At 43.4% G+C, this 10,769-nt stretch overlaps 1 protein-coding gene across 1 annotated transcript in view; it reads right to left on the bottom strand.

Annotated features, from left to right (window-relative positions):
- Nucleotides 1–5,931: 5,931 nt before the first annotated feature.
- The window catches only part of SLC25A43 (solute carrier family 25 member 43), a 41,009-nt gene continuing 36,171 nt past the window's right edge, over nucleotides 5,932–10,769 (bottom strand). The window contains exons 4-5 of the mRNA XM_006080849.4: nucleotides 7,334–7,468; nucleotides 5,932–6,503 (exon numbers count right to left, since the gene is read on the bottom strand). Of these exons, the coding sequence (XP_006080911.4) occupies nucleotides 6,303–6,503; nucleotides 7,334–7,468 (336 nt within the window). The 3' untranslated portion in view covers nucleotides 5,932–6,302. The remainder of the gene's footprint in view (nucleotides 6,504–7,333; nucleotides 7,469–10,769) is intronic.

Raw genomic sequence — 10,769 nt, 5'->3', positions numbered from 1 at the left:
CTATCCATCACCACAGTTTTTCTAGAACCTCATTGTAATCCCTCCCCAAGCAACCACTAATCTTTCTATCACTATAGATCAGTTTGCATTTCCTAGAATTTCATATGAATGGAATCATATAGTATGATACCATTCTTTTGGGGATGGGGGCATCTGGCTTCTCTCACTTTATATATACATGTATATATATATATATATATACATGTATATATACATATATGTGTGTGTGTGTGTATATATATATATATATATATACACACCCTGAGATTCACCCATGTGTTTTGTGTGTGTGTCAATAGTCAATTCCTTTATATTGCTAAGTAGCTCCATTGTATGGCTATATAACATTTTGTTTAGCCATTCATCAGCTCATAGACATTTGGGTCATTTCCACTTTTTGTCTTTTATGAATGATACTGCTATAAACATTCCTGTACAAGTTTTTGTGTGGACATATGTTTTCGTTTCTCTGGGGTAGATACCTAGGAGTGGAATTGCTAGGTCATATGGTTAACTCCATGTTAAACCAGTTGAGGAATTTCCAGACTATTTTCAAAATGATTGTACCAATAGCAGAGTACAAGAGTTCCAGCTCCTCTACATTTCGAGGCCTTTCCTTAGCTAACATCTTAATGTCATTTCTTGTTGCTTCCCTCTCCTCCAGGGCTTCCCAGGTGGTGCTAGTGGTAAATAACTTGCCTGCCAATGCAGGAGACTTAAGAGTTGTGGGTTCGGTCCCTGGGTCAGGAAGATCCCCTGGAGGAGGGCATGGCAACCTACTCCAGCATTCTTGCCTGGAGAACCCTATGGATAGAGAAGCCTGGTGGGCTATAGTCCATGGGGTCGCAAAAAGTGGGACACGACTGGAGTGACTTAGCACACACACCTCCTCCCCCAGGAGTTTCTTCCCATCTCCTCCTTTGGTTGTCTCATTCAGTCTCTTGGCTTTACATGCCATCTATCTGCTGACCACACCCAAATTTCTACTTCCAGCCACCACTCCCTCCTGAGCTCCAGACTTGTCTTGTTTGGCCAGGACAGCCCAGGTTTGCTTTGTATCCTGACATAATTATCAATAATGTTCTGGTATATTAGTTTTCTATTTCAACAAAGGTTCGTCTAGTCAAGGCTATGGTTTTTCCTGTGGTCATGTATGGATGTGAGAGTTGGACTGTGAAGAAGGCTGAGCGCCGAAGAATTGATGCTTTTGAACTGTGGTGTTGGAGAAGACTCTTGAGAGTCCCTTGGACTGCAAGGAGATCCAACCATTCCCTTCTGAAGGAGATCAGCTCTGGGATTTTTTTGGAAGGAATGATGCTAAAGCTGAAACTCCAGTACTTTGGCCACCTCATGCAAAGAGTTGACTCATTGGAAAAGACTCTGATGCTGGGAGGGATTGGGGGCAGGAGGAGAAGGGGACGACAGAGGATGAGATGGCTGGATGGCATCACTGACTCGATGGACATGAGTCTGGGTGAACTCCGGGAGTTGATGATGGACAGGGAGGCCTGGCGTGCTGTGATTCATGGGGTTGCAAAGAGTCGGACACAACTGAGCGACTGAACTGAACTGATTGCTGCTGTAACAAATTACTGCAAAGTCAGTGGCTTAAACAACACAAATTTATCATCTTAACAGTTATAGAGGTCAGAAGTCTCACATAGGTCTTACTTGGCTTAAATCAAGGTGTCTGGCAAGATTGCAATGCTTTCTGAAGACTCTGGGGGAAAGTCCATTTCCTGGCTCATTCAGGTTGTTGGCTGAATTCAATTCCTTGTGGTTGTAGGACTGAAATCCCCATTTCCTGGCTCTTGGGCATCGTTGTATTCAAAGTCAGCCAAGTCCTTCTTGTTCCCCATTTCTTCTGCCTCATTTTGCAACCTTGAGTCTCTCTTCCACCCTCCTCTTCCACTTTATCTGGGCCTACCCAGATGCTAAGTGTTAAGTCGCTTCAGTCATGTTTGACTTTTTGTGACCCCATGGTAGCCCACCAGACTCCTCTGTCCATGGGATTTTCCAGGAAAGAATACTGGAGTGGGTTGCCATTTCCTTCTCTAGGGGATCATGCAGGTTTTTTTTTTTTTTTTTTTTTTTTAACCACTAGCACCACCTGGGAAGCCCTGATAAACTATGATAGTTTTTCCATCTGAGTATCCTTATCCTTAATCATGTAAGTCCCTTTTGCTGTGTAAGGTAAATATTTACAGGTTCTTAGGTATTAGGGTGTGGACACCCTTGATGGGGGGTTCATTGTTCTGTCTACCACAACTGGTTTGGACAATTACATGAACAGCCTATGGTCCAGCCAACTGTCTACTCGGATGTCTCATGGGCATTTCAAATTTAACATGTCCAAAACAGAACTTTTAATTCCTTTTCCACCAAAACTTGGGCCCCCACCAGTCTTCTCCACCTTAGCAAATGGCAACATTATCTACCTTTTTAATAAGTCAAAAGTGAAAAACCTAGATGCCATCCTTGATTTCTTTCTTTTATTCCCTACATTCAATTGCTCAGCACATCCTGCTGATCCCAAACTGAAAAATCTATTTTGAACCTATTCACTCCTCTCATCCTTATTGTCACCTTTCTAGTCCAAGCCATCGCTTAAATTATTTTTTAAATTTTTTAATTTTTTGGCTATGTCGCTTGCAGGATCTTAGTTCCTGGACCAGGGATTGAACCTGGGCCCATGGCAGTGAAAGCACCAAATCTTAACTACTGGACTTCCAGGGAATTCCCCATAAGTCATCATTTCTTACTTGGACTTTGTAGTAGCCTCTTAACTGGTTTTCCTACTCACGGCCTTGCTTCCTTCCCATCTATTATCCACATAGCAACCAGAGAGATATTTCAAAAATGAAAATCAGATTATATAGCATCTCTGCATAAAAGCCTTCAATGACTCCCTGCTGCACTTAGAATTAAACTAATTTTACTCATTTATTTTAGAATTAAACATTTTACTATGGCCCAAGTGGCCACATATGACCTGGACCTCTGTCCAACCACATCTCATCCGTTCTCACTCACCACACTGGCTGTGCTCACTTCTTTGTCGTTCATCCAGCCTTTCCCACTACCAGTACCACTGTTGCACCTTCCGTTCTCCCTGCCAAGAATGCTCTTCTCCCTAGTTCCTTATGTGGTTGATTCATTTTTATTTTTCAGGTCTCATTTCAAATATCACCTCTCATAGTGGCCTTCTCTGGCTCCTTGATTAAAAATACTTCCCTTACCTCCCATGTAATTCTCTAATAAAGCACCCTGTTTATTCCCCTCATAACATTACAATCTATACCTCACTTGTTGATTAGGTTTTTGACTGCCCCCCTCACTAGAACGTGGGCAAGGACCTGAGCTGCCTGGTGTATCATGATGCCCAGAGTGCAAGCTATCATTGAACGAATGCATGAAGCCAGTCTTTGCACTCTTTTGCTTCCTTCCACCTCTGTGATACCACATATGCTACCTTCAGCCTGCAACATATTCTCCCCTCAACCTATTCTTCACCAACTATTATCCTTTCACTTCCTTCAAAATGTACTGTAAGACTCATTCCTTCCCAGGACTTCCCTGGTGGTCTAGTGGCTAAGACTCTGAGCTCCCAATGCAGGGGGCTCAGGTTTGATCCTTGGTCAGGGAACTAGATCCCATATGATGCAACTAAGCGTTTGCCTGCAGTAACTAAAGATGCCACATACCGAAACAAAGATCAAAGATCCCACGTACCACAGCTAAGACCTGGAGCAGCCAAATAAATAATAACTATTGCAGGAGACTTGGGTTAGATCCCTGGGTCAGGAAGATCCCCTGGAGAAGGAAATGGCAACCCACTCCAGTACTCTTGCCTGGGAAATCACAGGGACAGAGGAGCCTGGCAGGCTACAGTCCATGGGGTCACAAAGAATCAGACACAACTTAATGACTAAACCACCACCACCATATAAAAAAAGACTTGTTTTTTTCGATTATACTTTAAATCACTGATTCACTAAGTGAATCAATTATGGAGCTCCTTGGTAATCTTGTTAACAGTTGCTGCTATATTATCATGCCCTTGCTTGTATTTGCTTTGTAATTATAGTTATTTCATATGTGTAGGTATGTTTTGTTCCTGAAGACTAGAAGTTACTCCTGGCTCAATATTGCATCACATATCTTTATAATCCTCCCAAAGTACTTAGCCCAGTTTGGTGGAGCCCATTGCAAACCATAAAGCAGAAAAGCAGAACACTTCCTTCATACCTCTGGGAAAATACAAGAAGTTGGAAATTTGTTTTAGGAACAGTACTAGAGTTTTAAAAATATTTTTTTACAGCTTTCAGAATTTTTTAAAAAGTTGTTCACCTCAAGGAAAATCAAGAGTAACTAACATGAACTATTCACTCTGGGTTAAGAATCTGTTAAACTCACCTTTCACCTCTAAACTCACCTGATGCAAAGAACTGATTTCTTGGAAAAGACCCTGATGCTGGGAGATTGAAGGCAGGAGAAGGGGATGACGGAGGATGAGATGGTTGGATGGCATCACTGACTCAATGGACATGAGTTTGAGCAAGCTCTGGGAGTTGGTGATGGACAGGGAAGCCTGGAGTGCTGCAATCCATGGAGTTGCAGTCAACTGAGTCAGACACGACTGAGTGACTGAACTGAACTGAAACTGTAACTGATTGGGCTACAGATGAGATTTTCTTGTGTATATCAACTTCTCTTTTCCATAAAACACAGTCTGCCCCAGTGGCTGAAAAAATGAGTTATTTTGATATATTTCAATAGGACAAGTTTCTGAGAGTTTAAAGATTTTGGCCAGTATGTATATAGCAATAGTTTTCTAACTCAAATTAGTAATAAATGACCAACACATAATTTTTCTTTGGAAAATAAATTTAATAGGGAAAAATACTTCCAACATACTGAAAGTCTCTTTCTGTGTGTGTATAAATTAACAACTTAATATTAGATATTGCTTTTTAATGCATAGATAGGCTATTCAAAAGGTACAATTACATAAACCTGACATAGAATCCCCAAGGTAGAATAAACCCAAAATTTGATTTTAAAAAAATCTAGTAGACATGATTAGCCCAAAGTGCTTTTTAGTTACATTGTGGGTCTGTGTGTGTGTCAAATGTTCCATTTGATCCTCTCTAGGCAACTGGGACATGCTGTGAGAATAAGTTGACTAAATAATTTATTTTCTGGGTAGGCTTGCAAAGCAAACTAAAAAGGCAGAGAATTCAGGCCATTTGAACTATACAATGACTAACTGAAAGAAGGTTTTCTGGGGCATAACGAAGCAGTTATGCTACAAACTACCTTCTAGAAACACAAGAAGGCTTCAAATTTAAATAAAGAAGGCTGGATCTACTATGACGGTGGTAACTTTTAAATGTTAAATGTTTTTCATTTAGTTTCTGGTAAGGCATAATTTACATCATGGTGCGTGCACTCCAAAGTCAGCCAGGATTGTGAGTTCTAGAATGACTGGATCGGGAAGTCTCTAGTGAATCTGGGTGAAACTAGGCTGCTGTGGGTTAGTGAGCCTGTGAGCCTGTGGCGGAGCTCCAGCATGCTGTCTGCCCAGTCACTTCAACAGCACGTTGCTCTGAGGGGTCATGGCCAGGCCCTTTCTTTGGTGTTTTGTACACTGCCTATTTGATGCTTTTCAACTATTTGATGCTTTTGAACTGTGGTGTTGGAGAAGACTCTTGAGAGTCCCTTGGATTGCAAGGAGATCAAACCAGTCAATTCTAAAGAGAATGAATCCTGAATATTAATTGGAAGGACTGATGTTGAAGCTGAAGCTCCAATACTTTGGCCACCTGATTCAAAGAACTGACTCAATGGGAAAGACCCTGATGCTGGAAAAGATTGAAGGCAAGAGGAGAAGGGGACGACAGAGGATGAGATGGTTGGATGGCATCACCAACTTGATGGCCATGAGTTGGAGCAAGCTCTGGGAGTTGGTGATGGACAGGGAAGCCTGGCGTGCTGCAATCCATGGGGTCGCAAAGAGTTGGACATGACTGAGTGACTGAACTGACTGACTGACATTGCCTATTTATATCCAGAGTGTAAACTGTACATTTCATTACTGCTAGGTTTTGTTATAAAATCATGGTGGTGCAGGTGTTCACAGGGCCATCACTCTGGAGCTCAGGTATGGCCAAATCTTCTCATTTCCAAGAGCAGCAGACAGGAGCACCCTCTTGTTACACCATGCGTGCACAATTCTGAGGCTACATTCCTCTCTGATTGCAACACGCCTTCAATCAATGCACTTCTAGTTCCATTCAGTTTTAAAGAGTTGGTTTTTTAGACTTTAGTTGTCCAGTTTTGAAGAACTTATTTAATTCCCGTAACTCCTGGGGCTTCAAACTCTGATCCACCCCTGGGGTCAATTTATAGCTCAGAGGAGACATGATGTAACCATTTTGGTAAAGACAGATTCTCTTGCAGAACTCAAAGGTGCCAAACATAACTCCAAAATATGGAACTATCTGTAGAGAAAGAAAATGAAAATCATGTGAAAATCTTAAAACATCAATGCATCTGCAATCAACTTGGATCAGGGTAAACTGAGATAAAGGCTGTGGACAATACAACATGGTCATTATTTTGGAATCAGGGAAGATGGAAAAATGCAAGCCGGCCCACTGAGGGCTGGGGAGAGGAGTGGCAGAGCCATTGAAGGGCCTGCCCTGGGGAAGCCTGGGTGTGGATTGATATGCGTGTAGACAATCTAACACTGCTTGTCAACATACACTTGCCTTTTTTTGGCCATGCCATGCATGGTTTGTGGGATCTTAGTTCCCTGACCAAGGATTGAACTCAGTAGTGAAAATGCTCAGTCCTAACCACTGGACAGCTGGGCAATTCCTAACATAATCTTGTCTTGATTGGAATCATTTCTGTGCCAACTAGTGCAAGGTTAGTCCACAGTTCTTAACTTTTTTTTTTTTTTTAAAGTCATGGAGTTCTTTTGGAAAATGATAAAAGTTATGGATCCTTTCCCCAGAGAGATGCACATACGCCCATATGGACACATTTTTTCATACAATTTTAGGATAGGGGGTTATAGTCCTTTTAGGAGTCTATGAACCTCCATTTTGGGAAGCTTGACACTAAATGCTTAGCTCCTCTGGGATGGGGTATCAGATGTCCCAACACTGCACAGGGTCCCCACTCTTCAGGGCCAACAGCCAGCCTGCATTCACAGGCTCTGTGCTAGAGGAGGTGTTTGCAGGCAAAATGCAGAGGGAGTGGCAAAGGTATAGAACAGGGTGGCAGCGGCGAGGCGGACAAGCGGGAGACTGACCACTTCTCTCACCTTCAGCAGGTTGGCTGCCAATCCATTCCAGAGCCCCAAGACCCCTTGGGCTTTCACTATCTGCCGGAAGCAGTCCATTGCTCCTGAGAAATGGACATCCACCCCTCCACCATGGGGAAGGTAGGGGCTCTGAGCCTGGTAGGAAAGAGAAGATGGGATGAGGTGATTTAGTCACTGGGAAATAATGGTTTTGTCAAGCAGCCAAGGTCTCAAGAGTCAATGTCCTGGCCAAGATGATGATGAAGAACGGCCGCCACAGGACTCTATCTTTTCTATAGGCTTAGAATGAGTATTAGTGGGCAGGAAAGCCATGACACCCTATTCACATGTTTGGGGCTATTGTTCTTAGAAGGAAGCAGCTATTCTGGACAGACTCCACTTCACACTTACCACTGCCTCTCAGTCTATACCCTCTGGACATGGTAGACACCTCTCAGGCCTTTAATCTTTTTTCATTTTCATTTGTCTTCTTTATTAGCTATAAGGATTTAACACATATACTATACTCACAAACAGCTGCAAGCTGCCAAGGATACTGTTTTACATTAAATGGGTTGTAACAGAGACTTTAATCTTTTTTAAGTGCCTTCTGTTTCCTTGTCTTAAATGATCCCTCCTCTGTGAAGCCCTCAAGTGGGGGCTGTTCATTTCCCCACCTCACAGATGTCCTGGAATGGGCAGCAGAGGGAAGGGCATTCTTCCAGCTCCCGCTTTCTGTTCCCAGACCCTGGCCACTCTCATGTCAAAAGCTCTCAGCTGGGGCTGGTGGCACTAAACCACACTCGTTGCTGTTTTCAGTTACTGGCCTCCTGGCCACTCTTCTACACTCACTGAGGCCTGTGACACCTAGTAGCTCCCCCTCTTCCACAGTCACCACCATCATAGGGAACTTTAGCATCTATAGTCATCCCATCTCATACCTTGTTTCTAGACATAGGCATCAGTGATCCTCACCTTGACACCCCTTTGACCACCCACTCCTTTGGTTACCCCATGGATTTCATCACCACTCCCAGTACCATTCTGGCTGACCACCAAAATGCCCCATCTCTGAAAGTAATTTTTTGTCCTTTAACAAGATAATTTTATGATCAAATGAAAGAACTTTTCAATATACCATCTACAGGCAGAATTGACACTCATCCAGTGTGAGGGGGACAGCCCCTTATAGCTGGCTTTCAGAAATGCAGACACATTTACATCAAGCTATACGCCTACTTAGGTTCATTTCTGAGATGGCTAGTTGAGGTCAATATAGCATTTTATTATGATGCAATCAAGCTTTTCCATGTGGGAGAAGCAATAGAGTATATTAGTCAGAGAAGCATAAACCCTGGAGTCTAACAGGTTGGGTTCTAGTCCATGGCTGCTCCACTTACTGGTCATGTGACCCTGGGTAACTCATCTAATCTTTTTGAGCCTCAGTTTCCTTATTAAAAAACAGGAATAGTATCTGCTGTGAGAATGAATGAGATGTGCATGCAAAGTACTGGTGTCAGGCACATGGAAAGGATCAATAAATATGAGCTGAAAGTGAAAGTGTTAGTTGCTCAGTCGTGTTGGACTCTCTACAACCTTATGGACTGTAGCCCACTGGGCTCCTCTGTCCATGGAATTCTCCAGGTAAAAATACTGGAGTGGGTTGCCATTTCCTTTTCCAGGGGATTTTCCTAACCCAGTGATTGAACATGTGTCTCATGCACTGCAGGCAGATTATTTACCATATGAACCACTGGGGAAGTCCTGCTTTGACTATTCTGTATAAAGTATTCTAAATATCAGTCAAACCCCTAACCTGACATATGAGTCCTCTGTCTCCACTTCAGAACTGCTTGGACCAGTGTCCTCATCCATCCAGCTCCCCCGCTCCCTGATGCCTATTAACCATAATCATTCGGATCACTAACTGATCTAGTCACATGCCCTCTCCCTTGTCTCCCATGCTATTAGTTCCCTGTTGGCTTCATGGTCCTCCTTTTCTTGTCCTCCCAGCTCTTCTTTTTGTTCCTCGTCTTAAAATCCTTGCCCTTCGTCCTTCAGCTGATCTCCATCCCCCCTCCCCACCAACCTCTTCTCTGCACCAAGCTGCTGAACACGAATCCACAAAGGGACAGGTCGGCACTACTGAAGCTTTGAGGTCTCTAGCCTCTGCTGGACCATCATACTGCAGGGTGAGCTCTGGAAGCATCGTTTCCCATTCCTCCCAGTGGCTCTTCCCAACCTCGCCACACACAACGCCCTGCACATCACACTGTGTCCTCCGTCCCAGATGGAGTTTGTGTTGTGCCGCACAGTTTGTGGGGAAGACAGATCATCTTTCCTTCCCACTGGTGCCCTGGATCTCACACCTTTGAATTCCTCTTGGCCACCTTTCCCAAGAGACCTGATTTCCTCCCTTAGTAAATGAATAAACTCAAGTCCCTCCCATATGAAAAAACAACTCCTTCCTCCGATCTTTGTCTTTTAGACTCTGCCCAATCTCGTGTTCCTGAAGTAACATACAGTAAAAGTACCTTGTTTGGGGGTAGTTACATGAGTATAGACACTTGTATAGATGGGCTTCCCTGGTGGCTCAGTGATAAAGAATCCATGTGTCAGTGCAGGAGACGCAGGTTCAATCCCTGAGTCAGATCCCCTGGAGGAGGAAATGGCAACCCACTCCAATATTCTTGCCTGGTAAATTCCATGGAGAGAGGAGCCTGGCAGGCTACAGTCCATGGGGTTGCAAGAGTCAGACATGACTGAGGACTGAGCATACATGCACGCACATGTATAGATCTGTGTGACCACCCCTGTAATCAGGATATAGAACTGCTCCATTAGCCCCCAGAATTTTCCTGCTCCTTTATAATCACAGTCACCCCCACCCTAGCCCAGGGCAACCACTGATCTGTTCTGTTCCTATAGTTTTGCTCCCTGAGAATGTTATATAAATGGAAACATAGAGCTTGTAACTGTTTTGAGATGGGCTTCTTTCACTCAGCATGATGCCTTTGAGAGTCATCCATGCTGTGTTCATCAATAGTTTTTTTTTTTTTTTTTTTTTTTTTTTTTTTTTTTACTGCTGAGTCGTATTCCATTGTGCAGACGTATCATAATTTGCTTATCCATCTAGCTGTGGATGGACATGTCTCTCCCTTTCCATCTGCACTTCTTGAAATAGCTGTCTACTCTGGCTGACTCCACTTCCTCTCTTCCCACCTCCCTACTCTACCCACTCAGTTTAACATCTGTCTCCATTACCCTGCTGAACTGATTGTGGCCAGGCCTATCTCCTTTCCTTGCTCTTTCATAGTTGGTATAATTACTTATTTTCTTTATTGGTTGCTCCTACCCCCCAACTAGAATTTCAGCTCTGTAGGAAAGGGATTTCTGTTCTCCATCAAGGCAAAGGGTGAACTTTGGGGTTAGGCCATCCCCTTGAGGTATAATAACA

The sequence above is a fragment of the Bubalus bubalis genome, chromosome X (assembly GCF_019923935.1).
Source record: "Bubalus bubalis isolate 160015118507 breed Murrah chromosome X, NDDB_SH_1, whole genome shotgun sequence".
Taxonomy (NCBI): Eukaryota; Metazoa; Chordata; class Mammalia; order Artiodactyla; family Bovidae; genus Bubalus; species Bubalus bubalis.
This window is presented reverse-complemented; position numbering and strand designations above follow the sequence as displayed.